The sequence below is a fragment of the Salvelinus alpinus genome, chromosome 37, assembly GCF_045679555.1.
Source record: "Salvelinus alpinus chromosome 37, SLU_Salpinus.1, whole genome shotgun sequence".
NCBI lineage: Eukaryota > Metazoa > Chordata > Actinopteri > Salmoniformes > Salmonidae > Salvelinus > Salvelinus alpinus.
In genome coordinates this window covers 12,977,721-13,002,211 of record NC_092122.1, presented here as the reverse complement: position 1 = coordinate 13,002,211, position 24,491 = coordinate 12,977,721, and the positions used below count along the sequence as shown (strand labels likewise).

Below are 24,491 nucleotides of genomic sequence, written 5' to 3'. Positions count from 1 at the left end.
GACCCTCCATGGAGTTGCATTGTTTCGAGTTGATTATCGCTTTTATACCATGGCTATAATTTAACACATTTGCCGCTAGAAATGTGTCCATTTGCAGGTAGAAATGTGTTCAACATCCACTGAAGTAGATAGCAAGTTTACTAAATAGCTACAGTAGTTTCCTTGGTAACCAAACAAACAGACTTGCTAGTTTAGCTAACCAAACCATCAGTCCTTACTTGCTATTATGATAATCGAATTCAACAATCCCAATAATATTTTCAATTCGACTTTTGCTTTCAAAAGCAGCACAAACATAAAACATATAAGAATGAACTATAGCCATTGAATTCTACCGTGCTAATACCCGAGTTCTAAGGAAATAATGCAAGCTCTCGAATGCCCTTCAAGCCAATCAGAAATGAGTATTCAACAACGCCACAGTATAAGACAATGTGTATAATGTAAAATTGGCCCCTTATTGTTACATCATCATAACTCTGCTTTCTGATTAGTGCATCATAATGACATTGTCATAACCCTGCTCTCTGATTTGTACTTTCATAATGTCATGTTCTTATGATGGACTAATCAGAGAGCAGAGTTATGATGATGTCATAATGATGGACCAATCAGAGAGCAGGGTATGACGTCATTGTGAAGGGACCAATCAGAAAGAAATGTTATGATGATATCATAATGTCCTAATAAAGGCTGGGGCCAATCAGAGAGCAGGATTATGACAATGTCATTATGAAGGGACCACTCAAGAGAGTAGCAGGTATATTATACACACAACATGTCACACACACAAGCCTTATTTCAACATTTTGAGAAACAAGTGACATACAATCAGACTAAAACATTCCCACAAGGACTGTTCAGTTCGCTCTATTGGGCATTTTAATAGCAGATATGAAGAGACATATCCCTCCCTCGTCCCTGAGGTCAAACGAGAGGAAGTCATCGATTCTTCCCACCGAAACTCTGGGAAGAAGAATAGAGGCCCAGAGTCTTTTTCCCCTTAAACCTTATTATTCCAATGTCAAGCCCCACACCAGCCGGTCCACTTGTGTGAGAGGAGAAAGCGAGGTTCACAGTGCTGCCGAGGCTTTGCTGCGATGCTCCAGGCTCACCCTGGGCCACCATTTCCCAGGACCAAGGCCACATCCCTGGGGATCACTCGTCCAGTTTTGGCCCCCATCGCTTTGGATCCTCCGTGGTCTTCCGGACTGGGAAAACGGCCCATCAGGCCATCACCGTGCTAATACCACCCTGCATACCACTGCTGGCTTGCTTCTGAAGCTAAGCAGGGTTGGTCCTGGTCAGTCCCTGGATGGGAGACCAGGTGCTGCTGGAAGTGGTGTTGGAGGGCCAGTAGGAGGCACTCTTTCCTCTGGTCTAAACAAAGATCCCAATGCCCCAGAGCAGTGATTGGGGACACTGCTCTGTGTAGGGTGCCGTCTTTCGGATGGGACGTTAAACGGGTGTCCTGACTCTCTGAGGTCATTAAAGATCCCATGGCACTTATCGTAAGAGTAGGGGTGTTAACCCCGGTGTCCTGGCTAAATTCCCAATCTGGCCCTCAACCATCACGGTCACCTAATAATCCCCAGTTTACAATTGGCTCATTCATCCCCCTCCTCTCCCCTGTAACTATTCCCCAGGTCGTTGCTGCAAATGAGAACGTGTTCTCAGTCAACTTACCTGGTAAAATAACGGTAAAATAAAAAATAAAATAAAAAATCACACTGACCTACATAGCGCACTGTTGGATGGTGCCCATCTATCAAATCCATCAGACATACAGTGCACTCAGATCGTTGTAGCCTTTTCATTTCTAGGAATGATGAATGTGACATATCCAATGTTTAAAAAACAAACTTTCTTCTACTGGAAGCTGAATTTTTCCATTATTCTATGTCAGACTAAAGCCATGTAAACAAATCGTAATCAAAAATCTTGCTTTATCCACCTGCCGTCATCAATTTACACACAGTGATGCACATACTGTAATTCTATAATCTGGGGAATGTCTTGCTAGGAAAAAGCAAGGTTGGGTTACAGAACAATAAACCTATTGGAACTCTCATTGATGCCAAATACAGAGAAAGTGTCCTGGCTGTTTTTGGAATTGGACGACCTTAGATGTCTGTGTTTCCGAAGCCTTATGTAAGCATCCATAACAGGAAGTAATGAGGCATATGTTATGGTTGGAGCGATGGCTGTGCTGGAGCTCAGGCCCTTGGTCAGGATTCCCACTGTCACTGAGGAAATTAAGGCAAAGGGAGGCTCTCTTTATGGTTAGCCCTGGTATACATAAATACTCCCAGGGAGAAGGAGGAGGACTTTCAATGGGGGAAAATAACGGAGGACTTATTCTATCTTGCACAATGCACAAAACTGAGCAACTGGATAAAACATTGAGCAATGAAACTGACCACAATGCAACAGGACATTTTCATTTCAAACTAATCAAATTGAAGTCTTGGTAAAGAGACCAAAGATTTTCAGGAATCTCTGCAATGCACAGTGTGGGAGGAGTGATTATCCAAACTGAGATGTTTGTAGACATGACAGAGCATTGAAGGTGTGGCTCTTTTCTCCATGTCCTTTGCTGTCATGGTAGTCATTCATTATGAGACCACTACTCCTGGGTGTGTAAACTGAGTGTGTGTTTGTAGGCCCAGGGTATACCCACTGGGATAACAACTGGTTGAATTAACATTGTTTCCACATCATAAAAAAACAACAACTGCAATGTAATGACATTGAATCATCATGGAAAACTGATTGGTCTTGAAAAACTAACATTTTTGTTGATTTCACGTTAAATTCACGTTAGTTGACAACTCAATCAAAACTAGACGTTGAAATGATGTCTGTGCCCAGTGAGTACACACTAGTGTGAATATGGGGTCCTGTGGAGATTCCCAGTTCCCCAAAACAAACAGGCTATTAGTCTACACTGTGACCTGCTTGCAATCTGTTAAAAAGGGAAGAAGAACAGAGGTATCACTACCCAGCTGTGTCTGCCACTTTCCACTGTGTGCCGGCTAACAACAAGAACCAACATGACATTTGGCAAACACATTTCAATATACAGTACCAGTCAAAAGTTTGGACACACCTACTCATTCAAGGGTTTTTCTTTATTTTCTACATCACAACTATGAAATAACACATATGGAATCATGTAGTAACCAAAAAAGTGTTAAACAAATCAAAATATATTTAAGATGTGAGATTCTTTGCACACACAGCTTTGCACACTCTTGGCATTTTCTCAACCAGCTTCACCTGGAATGCTTTTCCAACAGTCTTGAAGGAGTTCCCACATATGTTGAGCACTTGTTGGCTGCTTTTCCTTCATCCCAAACCATCTCAATTGGGTTGAGGACGGATGATTGTGGAGGCCAGGTTATCTGATGCAGCACTCCATCACACCCCGTCTTGGTCTAATAGCCCTTACACAGCCTGGAGGTGTGTTGGGTCATTGTCTTGTTGAAAAACAAATAATAGTCCCACTAAGCGCAAACCAGATGGGAGGGAGTATCTCTGCAGAATGCTGTGGTAGCCATGCTGGTTAAGTGTGCCTTGAGTTCTAAATAAATCCCAGAGTGTCACCAGCAAAACAACTCCACACCATCACACCTCCTTCACACTACCCACACATGCAGATATCATCCGTTCACCTACTCTGTGTCTTACGAAGACATGGCGGTTGGAACCAAAAATCTCAAATTTGGACTCATCAGACCAAAGGACAGATATCCACCGGTCTAATGTCCATTGCTTGTGATTCTTGGTCGAAGCAAGTCTCTTCTTCTTATTGGTGTCCTTTAGTAGTGGTTTCTTTGCAGCAATTAGACCACGAAGGCCTGATTCACACAGTCTCCTCTGAACAGTTGATGTTGAGATGTGTCTGTTACTTGAAATCTGTGAAGCATTTATTTGGGCTCCAATTTCTGAGGCTGGTAACTCTAAAGAACTTATCCTCTGCAGCAGAGGTAACTCTGGGTCTTCCTTTCCTCTGGCGGTCCTCATGAGAGCCAGTTTCATCATAGCGCTTGATGGTTTTTGTGACCGCATTGACTGACCTTCATGTCTTAAAGTAATGATGGACTGTCGTTTCTCTATGCTTATTTGAGCTGTTCTTGCCATAATATGGACTTGGTCTTTTACCAAATAGGGCTATCTTCTGTATACCACTCATACCTTGTCACAACACAACTGATTGGCTCAAACGGATTAAGAAGGAAAGAAATTCCACAAATTAACTTTTAACAAGGCACACTTGTTCATTGAAATGCATTCCAGGTGACTACCTCACGAAGCTGGTTGAGAGAATGTCAACAGTGTGTAAAGCTGTCACAAAGGCAAAGGGTGGCTACTTTGAAGAATCTAAAATCTAAAATATATGTTGATTTGTTTAGCACTTTTTTGGTTACTACATGATTCCATATGTGTTATTTCATAGTTTTGATGTCTTCACTATTATTCTACAATGAATAATTGTATTATTGTATTAATTGTATTATTTCTACAAAGAAAGAAAATAAATAGACATTGGCTGACAGTACACATCAGGAACAATTCAAATCAAGAGGTCGGACAGAAAGAAAACATGTCATTCGGTCAGAGCCGTAAAATGTGTTTCTTCACATCTAACTGATAAGGTTCTACCAAGTGTGGCGTACAGTATGAAGCACGAGGGATCTACTGGGGGAAAGAGGAGTGATAACGCATTCCCATATGCTACAATCATTTCCTCCCTCAGGCACTGTTGCTGCCTCGACAGCTAGCTCACCAGTTGGGAGAGGGTGTGCTGGAAAATATGCCAATGACATGGTGACATTCTTTGTTGATTTCACATTGAATTCCCGTTAGTTGACAACCCAACCAAATGTAAATCAAAGTAGATGTTGAAATGACATCTGTGCCCAGTAGGTACACACTAGGGTGCCCATGAAGGTCCTGTGGAGTTTCCCAGTTCCCACAAACACATCGTTGGGGGGCTGCTGCAGCTTTAGGTAGGAAGTTGCATTGAACAGCATGACCCATTCTTCCATGCAGCACTATAGTGCATTTAAGAGGTCAAGTCAACATGACACAAGCAAAGGAAGTCAGGTGACAACGCACCTACCGGTAAGCAGACAGACATACAGGCAGCCATATAAGTGGACAAACAGGCTATGACAGTGTACACTGTGACCTGCTTTCAATCTGACTGTTAAAATGGGAAGAAGAACAACAGAGGTATCACTACCCAGCTGTGTCTGCTTCCTCAAGAGAGTGGTACATACAAGGGGAACATGATACAGCCACTTTCCACTGTGTGCCAGCTAACAACAAGAACCAACATGACATTTGGCAAACACCTTTCAATATACATGACCTTAGAATAGACATTGGCTGACATTACATGTCAGGAACAATTCACATCAAATGGGGGGACAGATAGAAAACATGTCATTCGGTCAGAGCCGCAAAATGTGTTTCTTCACATCTAACTGATAAGGTTCTACCAAGTGTGGCGTACAGTATGAAGCACGAGGGATCTACTGGGGCATAGAGGAGTGATAACGCATTCCCATATGCTACAATCATTTCCTTCCTCAGGCACTGTTGCTGCCTCGACAGCTAGCTCACCAGTTGGGAGAGGGTGTGCTGGAAGAAATGCCTCGGCAGTGAGTTACTGTCAGCCGTAATGGAAACATCTTTTCTCACAGTCAAGCCAATAGGCAGTGTCATGAGATAGGCTTTGACTGGAGCTAGCTGGGTCACCATTCACAAGCTGCACTTCCTGTCCTAAGATGACTTGTCACAGGAAGTCAGGAGGCTAGGTCATCACTGTAACTGCGTACACCAGCCAAACTAAAACTAGCAAGCATTTCCCAACACAGTCCACAGAGAATAAATTATAATCAGGAATAGCTTATATATATATAAAAAAAAAAAAATGTATCTTACATGAAGTGTGATTCAAAGATTTCTTCACTTTAATGGAAATTTATTAAAAAGGTGGTGACTGTAAAGACAAAGAAATTACAGCACTATCTTGCCTAAGATACCCACTTATATGATGCATTAACAAATTCAAGGCCTGGCTATTGCAACAACCACTCTACAGTACACATGTCATTTTGATAGTCAGTGAGGCATCTGCCCAATGCTAAGTCTGCATGGGCACTTCCTCTGACAGTTCTGCATACTCTGCTCTTCACCCACAGACACACCGAGTTCCACTTTGTTCTTGACAGGAACTGTGATGATCTCTTCTCACCACCTGCGAGGCATGCTGAGCCTCTCGCCCTGCCCTCCATTCACCACCCAGACTGTCTCGTATAAATATATGGGGCACCAGCGCTATCAAGCGTGCGTGAGATGGCGGGAGACGGGCACGTGCCAACACGCTCAGCTCTGCCCTCAGTTGTTTGTCATACTCTAGGGGTTTTCCCATACATGCCAACTGCAGCGAACATGTTCTCACAACATCTACAGATAACAACAAAGATGAGGAGGAAGCTTATGCAACATTTCTACAAACAACAATATCACAGAATCAACATGCCTCGCCTCTGGTGTTTCCTTCAACAACCACATAGCAGGAAACATGGTGAAAGCTCTCTGTACAAACAAATAGGATCCTTTGCAAGACAGAGGTGGATGGCTGGCCAAAGAGAGGGCAAAAGCATGCTTTTTTCACATATTCACTGTAGCCAATTCGCCTCAGTTCACATTGCCACAAAAAATGGCTGCATGTTATTGTCTTATTTCCAGATGTGTAATCTTCCTACCATCACCAAACATGCGCTAAGGGTTTCAGAATAAGCGGTGAATGAACTTCTCGTGGACCTTTGCATTATAAAGACCAAAGATACAAAAACATGCTCCCTGCACGTCGTTAAGACGTTTGCAGCCGCTTTGAAACGGCGACACAGAGGGTTGATTTTAATATCGCATACCATTATAGGCCTATTGACCAGAGAGATCTCCAGAGGTACAGAGCCTCAATGATACTTCAATTGAAAACGCTGTGGGTAGATGTGCACTCAATGATGTAGGCCTAGCTCTGATTCTACATACGCATCCAAGAACACATGAAAATACTTTCTGCCATGTCATAACATCCAGAATAGGCACAGCTCTATCCCCTTCGACGTCGACGACAGCGCTGCATTGTGAATCAGATCAAACGTCTGGGCTAGCCTGGGGCGCATTATATCAGATTCAATTTTAGGTTGAGGCCCCTTCATTCATTTCTGACATTTACAGTTGGAGCAGCCCCCTCTCGGAGGCCTCTTGTATCTGGCTCTCTCTGTGGCCCCAGTCAAGTCAGCCACTCTGGAAAAACCCAGCAGTGCATCTGACTTGCATTGCCTGGCTCCGCCGTGTGTGTTCCGTTTGGCCCGCATCGCTGGTGGAGTAGAGCGCGCCAATTACCAGCAACTGCTCTCTCCAAGACGAGCATGATGTCATCCCCGGTCCGCCATAACAGACTGCAGATGAGCGGGGGTTTGGACTAGAGAGGGCTGGGTCTCAAGCCGAATGAATGTGCCTCACACAGGCGCAGAAAAGGAGCTGAAGGCTTAAAACAAGGAGGATTTGACTGTACAAACTGCAGAAATACAGACTTCTAATACATAATTCATATTTCCTCAATATTAAAAGGTGCTTGTGTCACTTTGCGGTGGAAAATCAAAGGTTGTGTAAGAATTGAATTACAAACACGCCGACAGTAGATATTAGTGCACCAGCTGTCTCAGATAACAACCCAGGCTACAGATGGGTGTGCATGACTGATGTCATAGCTGTGAGAAAGCACAAAATGCCTCCAAGGCAGGACCTCTATAGAGGGCTTCAGCTCTAATGAACCACACCCCTGAAGACACAACACTGTGTAAAGGAGAGAAAACAACTGACTGATAGTGTGTGCTCCCCTGGCCTCTTTCTTCTAGGGCTCTGGAGGACATCATTTTTTGTGTGTGGAAAGCCACAGATAGCCAACTGTGTCTTCAGATATCAAAGGAAGGATGAACAATACAGCATAGTGAGGCACACACACACGCGCACACCACTCCATTGATGACTGGTTTTGGTATCATCCCAGAGGGCTTTGCGCTTTTTAGGAAATGTTATAAAGCCACATCAGAGGCTGTCTCCCCTCCCAGAATGGACCTGTGGGTTACAGCAGGCCTCCTTTCATTTCCCCATGTAATTCATCCAGAACTCTCCAACCACACACTCCCCACCAGGAGTATAGGCTCTTTCTATAACCCCGCTCTAAGAAAGAAATATTTGTTTTGCACTATTTAGGCGTGTAATGGAAATAGTAAAAAAAATACTGCTGGTGCAGTGACTTCCAATGACTGTTATGTAGTCTTATATGACAGGGAAACTCCGGTATTTGTTTCGTTAGTCCATTCTTGACATAGTCCCAACATGTTTTGTTTGTCAGCAATCACATTTTCAAGATATGTAACTTTCAAAATACAGAAATCATCCGCGTATGATGGATTTTGCATCATATGATGCAAAACACAGCTTCATATGATGCAAAATGTATCCTACGCCGATGATTTCTGTATTTTGAAAGTTACATATCTTGAAAATGTGATTGCTGACAAACACAACATGTTGTGACTATGTCAAGAATGGACTAAGGAAACTAATACCAAAACATAGTTTTTGGGTGGAGTGTTCATTTAAATATAGCAGTGGCCTGAAGGTCTCAGAAACTGCAAGACAAGAATGCACATCATGATATCTGTGTGTAAGAAGAACCAACCAAGACATACATAAAACAAGATGAACAGATGGCAGGTTAAGACAAGAGAAAGTTCGAAACAAGATTACATTTGAAAATGACTGGGGTGTTTATCAACAGATTACATTCAGGATGTTTATCAAATCAAATCAAATCAAATTTTATTAGTCACATACACATGGTTAGCAGATGTTAATGCGAGTGTAGCGAAATGCTTGTGCTTCTAGTTCCGACAATGCAGTAATAACCAACAAGTAATCTAACCTAACAATTCCACAACTACTACCTTATACACACACACAAGTGTAAAGGGATAAAGAATATGTACATAAAGATATATGAATGAGTGGTGGTACAGAACGACATGGCAAGATGCAGTAGATGGTATAGAGTACGGTATATACATATGAGATGAGTACTGTAGGGTATGTAAACATAAAGTGGCATAGTTTAAAGTGGCTAGTGGTACATGTATTACATAAAGATGGCAAGATGCAGTAGATGATATAGAGTACAGTATATACATATGAGATGGGTAATGTAGGGTATGTAAACATTATATTAAGTGGCATTGTTTAAAGTGGCTAGTGGTACATTTTTACATAATTTCCATCAATTCCCATTTTTAAAGTGGCTGGAGTTGAGTCAGTATGTTGGCAGCGGCCGCTAAATGTTAGTGGTGGCTGTTTAACAGTCTGATGGCCTTGAGATAGAAGCTGTTTTTCAGTCTCTCGGTCCCTGCTTTGATGCACCTGTACTGACCTCGCCTTCTGGATGATAGCGGGGTGAACAGGCAGTGGCTTGGGTGGTTGTTGTCCTTGATGATCTTTATGGCCTTCCTGTGACATCGGGTGGTGTAGGTGTCCTGGAGGGCAGGTAGTTTGCCCCCGGTGATGCGTTCTGCAGACCTCACTACCCTCTGGAGAGCCTTACGGTTGTGGGCGGAGCAGTTGCCGTACCAGGCGGTGATACAGCCCGACAGGATGCTCTCGATTGTGCATCTGTAGAAGTTTGTGAGTGCTTTTGGTGACAAGCCAAATTTCTTCAGCCTCCTGAGGTTGAAGAGGCGCTGCTGCGCCTTCTTCACAACGCTGTCTGTGTGGGTGGACCAATTCAGTTTGTCCGTGATGTGTACACCGAGGAACTTAAAACTTTCCACCTTCTCCACTACTGACCCGTCGATGTGGATAGGGGGGTGCTCCCTCTGCTGTTTCCTGAAGTCCACAATCATCTCCTTTGTTTTGTTGACGTTGAGTGTGAGGTTATTTTCCTGACACCACACTCCGAGGGCCCTCACCTCCTCCCTGTAGGCCGTCTCGTCGTTGTTGGTAATCAAGCCTACCACTGTAGTGTCATCCGCAAACTTGATGATTGAGTTGGAGGCGTGCATGGCCACGCAGTCGTGGGTGAACAGGGAGTACAGGAGAGGGCTCAGAACGCACCCTTGTGGGGCCCCAGTGTTGAGGATCAGCGGGGTGGAGATGTTGTTACCTACCCTCACCACCTGGGGGCGGCCCGTCAGGAAGTCCAGGACCCAGTTGCACAGGGCGGGGTCGAGACCCAGGGTCTCGAGCTTGATGACGAGTTTGGAGGGTACTATGGTGTTAAATGCTGAGCTGTAATCGATGAACAGCATTCTCACATGGGTATTCCTCTTGTCCAGATGGGTTAGGGCAGTGTGCAGTGTGGTTGCGATTGCGTCGTCTGTGGACCTATTGGGTCGGTAAGCAAATTGGAGTGGGTCTAGGGTGACCGGTGGGGTGGAGGTGATATGGTCCTTGACTAGTCTCTCAAAGCACTTCATGATGACGGAAGTGAGTGCTACGGGGCGGTAGTCGTTTAGCTCAGTTACCTTAGCTTTCTTGGGAACAGGAACAATGGTGGCCCTCTTGAAGCATGTGGGAACAGCAGACTGGGATAAGGATTGATTGAATATGTCCGTAAACACACCAGCCAGCTGGTCTGCGCATGCTCTGAGGACGCGGCTGGGAATGCCGTCTGGGCCTGCAGCCTTGCGAGGGTTAACACGTTTAAATGTTTTACTCACCTCGGCTGCAGTGAAGGAGAGCCCGCAGGTTTTGGTAGGGGGCCGTGTCAGTGGCACTGTATTGTCCTCAAAGCGGGCAAAAAAGTTGTTTAGCCTGTCTGGGAGCAAGACATCCTGGTCCGCGACGGGGCTGGTTTTCTTTTTGTAATCCGTGATTGACTGTAGACCCTGCCACATACCTCTTGTGTCTGAGCTGTTGAATTGCGACTCGATTTTGTCTCTGTACTGGGACTTAGCCTGTTTGATTGCCTTGCGGAGAGAATAGCTACACTGTTTGTATTCGATCATGCTTCCGGTCACCTTGCCCTGGTTAAAAGCAGTGGTTCGCGCTTTCAGTTTCACGCGAATGCTGCCGTCAATCCACGGTTTCTGGTTTGGGAATGTTTTAATCGTTGCTGTGGGTACGACATCGTCAATGCACTTCCTAATGAACTCGCTCACCGAATCAGCATATTCGTCAATATTGTTGTTGGACGCAATGCGGAACATATTCCAATCCGCGTGATCGAAGCAGTCTTGAAGCGTGGATTCAGATTGGTCGGACCAGCGTTGAACAGACCTGAGCGCGGGAGCTTGTTGTTTTAGTTTCTGTTTGTAGGCTGGAATCAACAAAATGGAGTCGTGGTCAGCTTTTCCGAAAGGGGGGCGGGGGAGGGCCTTATATGCGTCGCGGAAATTAGTATAACAATGATCTAGGGTTTTTCCAGCCCTGGTAGCACAATCGATATGCTGATAGAATTTAGGGAGTTTTGTTTTTAGATTAGCCTTGTTAAAATCCCCAGCTACGATGAATGCAGCCTCAGGGTGTGTGGTTTCCAGTTTACAAAGAGTCAGATAAAGTTCGTTCAGGGCCATCGATGTGTCTGCTTGGGGGGGAATATATACGGCTGTGATTATGATTGAAGAGAATTCCCTTGGTAGATAATGCGGTCGACATTTGATTGTGAGGAGTTCTAGATCAGGTGAACAGAATGACTTGAGTTCCTGTGTGTTGTTATGATGATCACACCACGTCTCGTTAATCATAAGGCATACCCCCCCGCCCCTCTTCTTACCAGAAAGATGTTTGTTTCTGTCGGCGCGATGCATGAAGAAACCAGCTGGCTGCACCGACTCCGTTAGCGTCTCTTGAGTTAGCCATGTTTCCGTGAAGCAGAGCACGTTGCAATCCCTGATGTCTCTCTGGAATGCTACCCGTGCTCGGATTTCATCAACCTTATTGTCAAGAGACTGGACATTGGCGAGTAGTATGCTAGGGAGTGGAGCGCGATGTGCCCGTCTCCGAAGCCTGACCACGAGACCGCCTCGTTTTCCCCTTTTACGGCGTCGCACAGGGTCGCCGGCTGGGATCAGATCCATTGTATTGGGTGGAAGGCAAAACACTGGATCCGTTTCGGGAAAGTCATATTCCTGGTAGGAACGATGATGAGTTGACGTTAATCGTATATTCAGTAGTTCCTCCCGACTGTATGTAATGAAACCTAAGATTACCTTTATCAATCTTCCTGTGTGACATCAGGTTAAGCCCAATATTTCTCAGCCTCAGAAGTAGGAAGCTTCTCATGGTTGACACAGAACTTTCACTGAGGGAATGTTTTTTTGGGGGCCGAAGCATTCAAAGGTACGTGACAGCGACCATTTGACAAAATTTGCCCACTGTCCAACTCATTTCACTTCCCCTTAAGTTGAAAATTATTTTTCGAGAGTATCTGGGCTCCTCTTCTGCTGAGAGCAGAGTGAAGCACTTTGATGGAAATTCCTCTCTTAATCTTCACAGACCACTGCTCAGATACAGCTCAGAGGAGGGTCATAGTAGTTGGAGTAAGGTGAGGTCAGAACCTTAACAAACCTTACTCAACCTTGAACTCTCCTTGTCTCACTCCTCAAAAAGTGTGATCGTGTGTGGTAGAACTAGCCTGGCTACCATAGAACGATGTAAGGCTTCAGACAATGTAACTTAGCTCAACAGAAGACTGATCATTCGTATGCTACGCTATGTTCAAAATCCTCCTCATCTTAAGGAGGAGGACACCATTGAGAAGACCCATAGGACAGTCTGGTCTGGGGTTAAGAGGAAATGACCTCATAATCAGAAGTCCCCTCGGCCAATCTCTGTCAATCATGGCTCATGATAGATTGATGGTTTGTTGAATGTCTCCAAACATGACTACAAAGGAAGATCTAAAACGACAGTCTAGGCCTCAATGTTAAAAAAAGAACTCTGCCCTGTCCTCTTGACTAAGACCACACCCTATTATATAGCTGCCTTTCTCCCTCTATGGACCTCCACCCTATCAGTCTGCAAGACTGTGTGTGTCACTGTCATAGTAACTGGTGAGCTATGCCATGGTTCACAATCCACTGCCATCCACCTCCTGTCCTGCCCATATTTTCCCACAGAACTTTAAACCCTGTGAATGAGAGTCTGCCTTTGTTTTCATGCATTTTTCCTCCAGATCCCAGCAACTTCTCCAAGGTAGGAATGCAGCCGGAATGCCAACACCAGCTACCTGCATTAGAGGGCCTTTGTCCGGAAATAGGAGCGGCTGAAGAAGAGAACAGGTCAAAGAGGTTTGACAGTTGATACCTCGGCTCGAAGGAGCCAAGCCCACAATCCTTAGCAAATGAACAGTACATACAGTCTGGATCAATGTTTAAACATGGTAAAGGGGCACAAGCAGAGAGGCAAAAAAGTATGTTTGCGCAGGCCAGTTTCAGTTTGTGTCACGGGTCACAAGAGCCTCCCCCCACATGCCCCCCTGCACAAATCATTAACTTTTCTGCTGATGAGAGAACTGATTGCACACATAGCACACTCAACACGATCACTATCTAAGGGTAGCATCCCAAATGGCACCCTATTCTCAATATAATGCACTTCTTTTGACCAGATCCCTTTGGGAATAGAGAATAGGGTGTTTTGGGACACACCCCAAATGTGTCAGGAGCAGATACAACACTGTGCTGTGGACTTATCACTTCAGCCCAGAGCTTGGAATGATGAGGCAGCCGTTTAGCCTGAGGTTCTAATTCCATATGTTCCTGCATGCTTGGGTTACAATCGCTGCATAAATTAATTAAAAGTCGTTATATCATAGCCTGCAGAAAGTGGACTCTCCCTGTTCTCTGCATAACAGTAATTTGTGATGTAATTCCTAAACTGATGCACCTATTTCCTGACATGATATGGCAGCATACTGCTCTTCTGATATGAATGTTGTTAAATTAGATAGGCTACATGAGCCATGAGTAACTGCTTGGACAAGAAACCCACATTCTCAAAGTATACTTGAGAGGAATCTAAACATTTGCAATCATTTGCAATACCAGCCAAAATAAAAAGTCACTGTAAGCGTGGGAACCATTGAATGCCGCTGTACATGTTGGAGCAAGAGAATACAGAGGCTTTGCGATGGCATGCACAGGCAGAGACAGCTATAAGGGCCCTGTGTGAAGACAACAGAGAGGACCGTTTCTCCCCTGTAACCTGAGAAGGCCTATCTCACGGAGTGAGACCGATTACTGATCTGGCCTGGAATCCCAGTTTGACAACTAACGAAGATAAGGTGCTAACAGAGGGGTAGTAATAGAGGTTGAATGAATAGAGATTGGGACATCATATCATGTTAGCTGTTAGCCAACGTTCTGAAGAAGATAAGATTGTCTGAGTTCATTTCCTGGGTGACAACAACACAAAGCGAACCAAATCCAAACCACACCTCCCTCAGTCTTTGAATCTTTAGTTATGGTGGTCAGACATATGATACAACATCCTCTTAGAAAACACAGCAGATGTACAGTTTTAGTTTTACGACCCTCACGCCAACTAGACTCATAGGGAGCAAAGCTGACCGAGGGGAGAGGTAAACTTCATGAGGTCCAGACTCCCTCTGGAGAGGATATATTTTATGAACTCAGAAGGGGAAAGCTGAAGCACGGCAGCCTATATATGACCAGAGAAAAGATTCCACTGTTTCCAGACAGTTTAATTTATGAGTGAATCTTAGACAAGGGTTACTGGTAGGAACCTAGGACTATTAGGAATACCATTTAACCAGAGTATCGTAGGAACACATGCCTGCATTCACAGTCAGTCAGTGTTGACATCAATATGAGTCAAGGGTCATGACCCTAGAAGCAAAGGTGAAGTGTCACAGGCCACCAATCAAAGTACATCACAGGGATACCTCCACAATGAACTGACAGATGGATGTCTCACTGCTCAGCAGATGGAAGACCATCTCACAAGAATTAGGCGTTGGTCTACATTTACCACTAGACGGTACACAGCAAGAACTTTTGATAAACCTATCGTGGCAGGTCAGAATCATGCACCTTTACTATTCAAGAGACAACAAGAGGATAGTGATTCAGTGCTACATTCCATTATATTATTCTACATTGATACGAATGGAAATATCAAAGTGATGCAAAAGACATTCGCATTCAGTTCTTGTTTGTTATTATTTACATCCTCACTTCACCATGGTCACCAGGGTCTGCACACTCAACACGGAGAGCGAAGCAGAATCATTTCCTCTTTGAAAACCCATTACATAACCACGACAGCCGGTAGATAAGCTAGAGATTTCAAGATGATAGGTTGACTAAGATTAAAATAGAAGAGTAGGCCTAGTCATGACAGGGTGGAAATCAGAGATTGAAGTAGTTGTCATTGGACATATGGAGGAACATAGGCTTTTCTTCATGGTGAAGTAGTTGAAAATTCAGCAGTAAATCAAACTATTCTAACTAACACCATTGGCAATGTCCTGATTTTAGATACGAGATGGTGACTGCAAAGGCAACACAAATGGATGGTTTGTCTCTCAATCCTAAGACATTCATTGTCCTCTGAATAATTAGAAAATGTAGCAGGAGACTACTAAGCCCTCAGAATCAATGGCCATTTTTGTGAATGGAATCCTCTGCACAACAGCATATACTGTGCAGTAAACATTGCTCAAGAGGAAGGAAGGAAGACTGGACGGATGACACCAGTGATGTAACACCCCTCTTTCACAGCTACTAAGTGGATGAAAGCAGTGAGAAATGCCCAAAGGAAGCCATGTTGAATTCTGAAACTGCCATCTTTGGCAAGACAGACGGAATACTGGGTTGGGTAGGGATGTGTCACAAAGATTCACTCACATTCTCAAGCAAACCACTGACCTGAGCTCCTGAAATCCACCATAAACCATCCACACTCTCCTAGTAACTGGTACACACACATAAACAAAGAACCCAAAGCATTAGGAAACCTTGTCCAAAGACAACACTAGCACTTGAGCGCTGCCACACTGCAAAGCCTGTAGAATATCATCACCTAGATCAGTTTTGGGGGGAACTCAGTCCGGCTCTCAACGTACTCTTGAAAGTTGTAATAGTGGAAAGAATGCACAAGGTACACTTTCAAAATTGGGTAGTACATCATCAGTTTTCCTCTTGTCATGCCAGTCATTTCATACCTTAGAGAGCTATTTATAACTTGTCAGAAATGTCCAGATCAACTAGCCCATGTCAGCTAAAGTTTTTTTAGCTAGGTTTTTTAGCCCATAGATTTTGTAGTAATGTTCGAGTCACTCAAATATCCCACCAATACACATTAGACATGGCAAAATATATAGAATTGCAAGAACATTTGCTTTTAAAACGGCTAAATGTTCTCTGAACCCCGTGACAAAATGTGTAGAATTGCAGGAAATAAGCTTTAAACCTGCAAAATGTTCTCTCTGCCAACAAGAGGGCTGTGAACAGTTTGTGTCATGAACAGTGCTTGTGCCCATACAAAGGGGGATCTGAGTGAAAAAGTTTGGGAACCTCTGACCTAGATGACACTGTGGTCAGGCAATGAGTTCAGCTGGCCCACATGCTAGTTTAGTCTCTTCCCTCGCACTTGGCGTGTCAAGAACAGTCACTGTTATGGGCAGAGATAAGTCACCTTGCCAAGATCTAGAAGAGTAGATCCTGTAAACACAATACAGTAACCAATCCAGACCGACTGAAAACCTTCCAAATACAAGAACGGTTCATAAGGTGCCTCCCATAAGGTGCCCACTGTCCAGGGGGTAATTTTTATTTTTTATTTATTTTATTTAACCTTTATTTAACCAGGTAGGCAAATTGAGAACACGTTCTCATTTACAATTGCGACCTGGCCAAGATAAAGCAAAGCAGTTCGACACATACAACAACACATAGTTACACATGGAGTAAAACAAACATATAGTCAATGATACAGTGAAAAAAAAATAAGTCTATATACAATGTGAGCAAGTGAGGTGAGATAAGGGAGGTGAAGGCAAACAAATATATGTATAAATAAATAAAAATACAAAAAGGCCATGGTGGCGAAGTAAATACAACACAGCAAGTAAAATAAAACTTAAAACACTGGAATGGTTGGTTTGCAGTGGAAGAAAGCTCAAAGTAGAGACAGAAATAATGGGGTGCAAAGGAGCAAAATAAATAAATAAATACAGTAGGTAAAGAGGTAGTTGTTTGGGCTAAAATTATAGATGGGCTATGTACAGGTGCAGTAATCTATGAGCTGCTCTGACAGCTGGTGCTTAAAGCTAGTGAGGGAGATAAGTGTTTCCAGTTTCAGAGATTTTTGTAGTTCGTTCCAGTCATTGGCAGCAGAGAACTGGAAGGAGAGGCGGCCAAAGGAAGAATTGGTTTTGGGGGTGACCAGAGAGATAAACCTTCTGGAGCGCGTGCTACAGGTAGGTGTTGCTATGGTGACCAGCGAGCTGAGATAAGGGGGGACTTTACCTAGCAGGGTCTTGTAGATGACCTGGAACCAGTGGGTTTGGCGACGAGTATGAAGCGAGGGCCAGCCAACGAGAGTGTACAGGTCGCAGTGGTGGGTAGTATATGGGGCTTTGGTGACAAAACGGATGGCACTGTGATAGACTGCATCCAATTTATTGAGTAGGGTTTTGGAGGCTATTTTGTAAATGACATCACCGAAGTCGAGGATTGGTAGGATGGTCAGTTTTACAAGGGTATGTTTGGCAGCATGAGTGAAGGATGCTTTGTTGCGGAATAGGAAGCCAATTCTAGATTTAACTTTGGATTGGAGATGTTTGATGTGAGTCTGGAAGGAGAGTTTACAGTCTAACCAGACACCTAGGTATTTGTAGTTGTCCACATATTCTAGGTCAGAGCCGTCCAGAGTAGTGATGTTGGACAGGCGGGCAGGTGCAGGCAGCGATCGGTTGAAGAGCATGCATTTAGTTTTACTTGTATTTAAGAGCAATTGGAGGCCACGGAAGGAGAGTTGTATGGCATTGAAGCTCGCCTGGAGGGTTGTTAACACAGTGTCAAAAGAAGGGCCAGAAGTATACAGAATAGTGTCGTCTGCGTAGAGGTGGATCAGAGAATCACCAGCAGCAAGAGCGACATCATTGATGTATACAGAGAAGAGAGTCGGTCCAAGAATTGAACCCTGTGGCACCCCCATGGAGACTGCCAGAGGCCCGGACAACAGACCCTAATGACAGTACAAAGGACAGACGACAGACTGGGAGGCTCAACAATGGTGGTGCAGACATGTATCGTGTGCCCCACGTATGAATAGGAGCTAATGTGTCGCCTGTGTTAAGGTAAATTAAGCGTACACTGGAGCCACATGGTGGGGTATGGAGGGGTGCGTCACGGCAGGTGTTCTCCTCGAGTGAAAATTGTGGCACACGCCAGCCATCCTGTGACTATAAGGGGACATTCACGCAATAACAGCTGGTTAGTGTTGGCCTCATTGTAACTGGGCATCAATAATTAATTTACAACTATAATAGAAGAGAAAGAGGTCTATCAACTAACTCCAAGTTCAGAATTATTTTGGACGCATTGTTCTATGTCATTGTCTTACTGCTGTAAGTACTGAAATTCAAAACTGTTAATTCAACTATCAAAGTCAAATATCTATTATTTTTCAGTTTATTCCTCATGTTATTATTTTTCTATTGGCATTGTTGGAAAGTAAGTAAGAATCTCACCTGTTGTTTACGAAGCATGTGAAAAATGACTTTTTATTGGATTTTATTCAAAAACAGAGTAGCATTTATAGAGGGCAGCCCGAAAATATATATCTGCCAATCAAGAGTGAGGTTTAAGACTTAGTTACAAAACTGTTACATTTTTGTAGTGTTGAGAGTAGACTCAAGCGTCAACTCTAGAAATGCAACATCTGAAAGGAACAGTGACACGCCAGCAAAAGCGCTGTACATCACCACTGTACACACTGAATGCATTACTCTGCTACTGTCCGCTGACTGTGGGTGGGAGATGCCCACGTAGGCTACTACCTGTGGCACTGTGCAGACGTCTTCCATTCTGTCAGCGCGAGGCAGGCTGCGAGCACACGGGCACCCTTTCAACTGGTCCTCAGTGTCTTGGCTAAGGTAGTGGGAACAGTTTTTATTAACTATGTGTGAGATTCCCCAGACAGACAGCCTATACCAGTTGTACATGTACTGTAAAGTATGTTGAGAAGGAATAGGTGGATTGGAGATATTCTTTCTGTGCATCACTCTCCTTTTCTGAGAGAAAGATGACAGGCAAATGAGAATAGAAGAAAATAGAAGATAAGAAAATAACAGAACAGAGAAGATTATACAAGAACATAACATTTCAATGCATGTCATTCCAAACCACATTTAAGTATGAGTATTGAGAGAGCCTGTGGCACATATGATGGGTGTTTTAGGTCTTGCAGGGCTCATATCAGTAACTGGAAAAAGACGCAATGCATTTTCAGGTGCTAGCTGGGAAAATGACCGTTTATTTCTCTGTTGACAGCATTATATCTGTAATGAAATCGAAACAGAACAGAGTACCGGTAACTACTGTATAAACCAATTGTTCTGAAACAAGGTGAGTCACATGTTTTCCATGTCAGGCAAATATTATCACCAATGAGTCAATGGCCTTTTTCAGGTTTTCCCCCAGAATACCTCAACTCAGCACTCTCTTCAAACCACCCGTCTTATAGTAGTTTCAGAACGGTTTCAGAACGTGTGGTCTCTGGAGCTTACAAGATGACTGTACTAATGACAGGGTGAAGGGTCTTTGCCTCCACCTATTGGCTAAACTCAGTAATGGCCTATGAATGTCCAATGTATCCAGCATAAACAAAACCTCAAAACATATACACACCACACCAAATATACTTAAACAAATCCATGTAATTGCACATAAACAATGACCCATTACCCATCATTTTAAAGTGAAAATCATCAAGATAAAGGACATCCCCAATGCTAAATGAAGACAACAACCCCTCCAATAGGTAGTTGTGCACTTTGTGTTTGGTCCTTGATTCCTACAGTCTCCAGTCTCCACCCTTTATCCCTTTAGCTCCGTCGGCCTGAGGACCACTCCTGTTGCTTTCCCTCTGGGGTTCGTCTGTAGAGCAGCATATATGCTGTCTCTCTGTTAACAAAGGATAAGACACCTGTCAACTGATGCCATTTCCCCCCCCAGAATTGATCGAGGATAATACTGAGAGTTGTCGCCATTCTAAAGAGAAGTAATTTTGTGTTAAAACCTTACCTCAGACTTCCTCCATAGGTGTTCTGTACTTCCTTCCAGCTAACCTGTGTTTGTGCAAATGTTATGTTACTTTTAATGATACCAAAAAAACGTATAGGTATAATACAAACTTGCTGAGTGGTGTAAACATTCTTCCACTCATTTTCTCTTACCTGCCGTACATAACGATCATTAGCGTAGTACCAGCTCTGGTCCTTGTGACGAACGTATGCTGTGTAGTGTCCAAACATGGCATCGCCGGAGTGCACTATGACTGCACACAAACTGTACTGGCTGTCACTCTGAAAGAATGAACAAATACAATTTGATGTCTGTCAGTACAGCTGTACTATTTCCCTCCAATGATGTGTGATCAAATGTAATTGTGTTTATATAGGCCCATGTGTAATTGTTTTATGTGCATAATGTTGTATATTAGCATACCTCAAACAAAAATTGTAAACATATGCCTATCTACCTGTACATAACGTTCTGACAGTGCCCCTGCTGTCAAGATCTCAGAAATGTTCAGGGTTTCTGGGAAGGTGACTTTGAGGTGTAGTTTCCTGGTGTAACCATGGGAATGTCGGAATCTCTTCAGGTGAAGACACAAGACAGGGGGCAGGGAGATGAGTTTGAAGCCCTGCATAAGAAAGAACAAAATGGAGTAATTCAGTGAAGAGGCAAATCACAACAGTCTCTACAATGGAACATCCCTTCAGTTAGAAAGAACTGACCTGTTTGGATGGCGTCTTCTCTCCACACCTTTCACAGTAGCACTTATCTCCATCCCGTAGCTCCTGAAGCTCGAAGAAAAACCGTATGCAGTCCTCCTGGAAGACCACAGAATAGGAAAGACACAGACTCAATTTTAACAAACCACATCCTCCCTTTGACAGCTATCAAATAGAGCAATATAACATTCAGGGCTAAGTACTTTGAATAGAATCCCAATATTAGAGAGAACTTGAGCCAAGTTTGAGGGAACCCTCACCAGGGAGTCATGGCTCTCCCTTATGTGCATGGGGAGGCTGAGTAGAAAGCTGGTCCCAGTTTCGATGTATTTACATTCTAGACACTGAAGGTATGTCTCCATGGTAACCTTGTACAGAGAGTGAATCTCCTGAGCCTGGGGATGGAGAACACAGACAGAGAAGCTTCCTATCGTATCATCTCCAACATGCTTTTTGTTGGGTGTCCCTGTTGTTCTTTATTAGTTGATCTAATATTATGTCAATTTAAGTAGTACATACCAAGGCCTTGTCACTCATCTGTTGTTGGATGAGGTTTAAAATGGAGAGGAATACCTCATCTGCATCCTGCTGAACATGGTCTGAGAAACACATTCTTGTCAATGTTAAAGTTGCAGACAGAAAAATGATATTCTTTGTAATTCATAATTGTCGTTGCTTTATTCTCCATGTAATGACACGTAGACTACTCATACTGCGGATGTAATTTCTGTCCAGGCAGTGCAGGAAGTCTTTATGAGGAGCAGGCTGGGATTGGTCACTCTGCATGGCTAGTAGCACCTTCCTCAGATACAGAGGGACACTCTCCTTGTCAACTGGGTTCCACCTAAGAACATAACATTCCAAGCACTCAATGCTTTCCCACAAGCAGCCTGATAACTACCAGTAAGCTAACTAATGTCTTTGTTACATGTTGATTCTTAATAGCGAAGTATTGTAACCTGGCACCTGGCTTACCCTTCTAGAAGATCTACCAGTTCCCAGGTGGCAGAGAAGGACTGCAGCAGAGCGTTCACACAGCATGACAGGCCATAGTTCAGCAGACCTCTTAGGCCTATGGGCATCAATATGATCAGAACATAGCTGCATGCCTCAATTATATCCAGACAGTTAAGTAATAATAATGTATTATGTCTCACAGGAGGTTGTTGGCACCTTAATTTGGGGTGGACCGGCTCATGGTAATTGCTGGAGCAGAGTTAGTGGAATGGTATCAAATACATCAAATATATGGTAAATATATGGTTTCCATGTGTTTGATGCCATTCCATTCACTCAGCAGCCTCCTGTGCTTGTGTCCATATTGATCAATGCAAAGTGTGTGGTGTAAATTGCAGTGATGCTACTGCTGATTATGGTCAGAATTTCTTCCTGGCCATGTGATCAGGAAGAGGGAAAACTCAAAGCCCTATAGCGGATCAGTAATATGGAAAGTTTAAAACAGGTCCTGTGATCAGGGAAAAATAACCAGCCCATTGGCTTGTTTCAGTATCTACTTTCCACCATATGCATTCAGTCAAAGCCCGTACCTTGTGACCTACTCCCGATAGGTAGTAGACTCCAACTACCGTAGAACATTGAGAAACGTCGTGCCATCAGGGCTATCGTTTTAGCTTATCTATTGCTGGAATACTGTTGTTGAGTTAAGAAGTACTCCCTGTGAGTGAAATACAAATTAATAACTGGATCGTCATCATACATTTTTACATAGCTGAGTTTACTCAACTTTGATAAACACGGCTAACATTAGGGGTGCAATTTATGTGAATCCAAAACACTGCATGTAGCATAATATGTATTTATTTTAAGCAAAGATTTCACTTACTTTATCGATCTCATTGACTATCCACAGCCTTGGGAAAATATAATATGGAAAAGACGCGACTTGACGCGACTACCGCAGCATCACTTTCAATTTCTATTTCTGGCAAACTTTAGGTTAAAACGAAACTAACGAATCTGAGTCCATTATATCGCCATCTGCCGGCCTTTGGGCTAAGTGCCATTCATTTCTACCTATTTCTATCTTATCTTATTTTTGGGCTTTGTTGAGGTCGCCACATACAGTATTTTAAAACATCATTGACTGTCATTTGCCTGTAAAATTCCATGTCAGGACTATAAAGTAGTTGACAGCGACAGTTAACAAAAATTGGACTTCTGTTATGTAAAATGTTGTCCACATTGTTCTAGACAGCTGTGTAGGCAACTATTTTAAATCAGCATGGAGGCAACCTTTCGCAGGAAGAGAAGATATGGGACTTATTATGGGACAAGATATAGAACTATTGATGGGGCCCTCCTTCAGAGCAGTACAGTATGAAACCCACATAGTTGGTTGGATGGCACCCCCTAGTGACAAACCTGATCAAGCTGTAATTTCTTCAATGGAGAATGAGGATGAAGCTCCCAGGGGTTGAGGTCTTCATTTCATCTAAACCTAGGGTATGGCAGCTCATTTACTGCATTTCTACACAATTTAAAAACTCTCAAATGCATTTAGGAGAACAGCAAAAACAACCTAAATGCACTCCAGCCATTATCACCTTGGCTGCAGTAGCTTCATTCACCTCAGTCGATAGGGGACTTAACATTCTACAAACATGTCATACGGCAATTAGCTACTACGCACTAGCTCAGCACAGGGGTCAAACACTTGTTGATAAAACATGTTTACTGGAGAACTGAGACGAAGTAGAGACTCTGGACAGGGTGGATGAGGTTTAATTAAATGCAATTTATTCAGAGGTAAAGATATCTGAAATAGCGTGCACGGACCCTTTTCATCAAGCTCAAATGGAACTATCCGAAAGAAGCCCAGATAACAGAGTGCATATACATTTTATACAGTACAGAAAGTAGGTTGAGTCTGGAAGTTCTGGTCCTCTGGTTGGTTCTGATGAGTTGGGCGAGGTCTCCTTCAGGCCAGTATCACTGTCCCATTGGCTCTGAGTAGAGTTCTTTGTCTTCAGAAATGTTCAGCTAAAACAGGAGATTAGGTGTGTGCGTAGATGTTCCTATTTTGACATTTCTGTGTGTCTCTGTAAAATGTTCAGACTGAAGAGGAGTTTTTGTGTGTGCGTAGATGTTCCTGTCTTATCTGTGTTTATGAAAGGTTTACGTCAGCCCTCTGTCCTTGGGTATGTGTGTGTCTCAGTTTCTCGTGATATGCAGTACCAGGCACCACTTTTCTTATCAGTCTTTATGAAAAGGCCTGTGTCAGCCATCTGTCTCTGGGTGTGTGTGGGTCTCCGTATCTGCTATGAGTTTGTGAGAAACCCTGTTTGGAAAGAAGTTAGTTATAACAATGTATTAGCAAATATGCTTGTGTTATAATAAATGATATTTATTACACACTCTAGTTTAGTTACACGTCAAGTCAAACAGTTAACGTTGCCTAGCCATCTTC

At 43.5% G+C, this 24,491-nt stretch overlaps 1 protein-coding gene across 3 annotated transcripts; it reads right to left on the bottom strand.

Moving 5' to 3' along the window:
- Positions 1–19,550: 19,550 nt before the first annotated feature.
- usp18 (ubiquitin specific peptidase 18) lies at positions 19,551–23,217 on the bottom strand. Of its 3 annotated transcripts, none has more exons than XM_071387022.1 (11): positions 22,908–23,217; positions 22,612–22,739; positions 22,040–22,136; positions 21,778–21,908; positions 21,584–21,663; positions 21,325–21,459; positions 21,068–21,163; positions 20,809–20,973; positions 20,504–20,632; positions 20,352–20,395; positions 19,551–20,231 (listed from the first exon to the last, which is right to left on the bottom strand). In XM_071387022.1, the coding sequence occupies exons 2-11, from the start codon at positions 22,676–22,678 to the stop codon at positions 20,153–20,155; spliced, it is 1,023 nt and encodes a 340-aa protein (XP_071243123.1). In that variant the 5' UTR covers positions 22,679–22,739; positions 22,908–23,217; the 3' UTR covers positions 19,551–20,152. The 3 variants fall into 3 exon arrangements, with proteins under 3 accessions (XP_071243123.1, XP_071243125.1, XP_071243124.1); XM_071387024.1 differs by having other exon boundaries at positions 22,612–22,714; positions 22,908–22,966; XM_071387023.1 differs by lacking the exon at positions 22,908–23,217 and having other exon boundaries at positions 22,612–22,755.
- Between the last annotated feature and the right edge of the window lie 1,274 nt (positions 23,218–24,491).

Bases quoted from the DNA above. Each gene is read 5' to 3' on its own strand.
- usp18 (XM_071387022.1), bottom strand. From the start codon at position 22,678: ATGGCACGACGTTTCTCAATGTTCTACGGTAGTTGGAGTCTACTACCT. The intron at 21,164-21,324 runs GTGAGGGTTCCC...GTGGTCTTCCAG, and splicing joins GGGAGAGCCATGACTCCCTG to GAGGACTGCATACGGTTTTT. The intron at 20,974-21,067 runs GTCAGTTCTTTC...TTTCTTATGCAG, and splicing joins AGAAGACGCCATCCAAACAG to GGCTTCAAACTCATCTCCCT.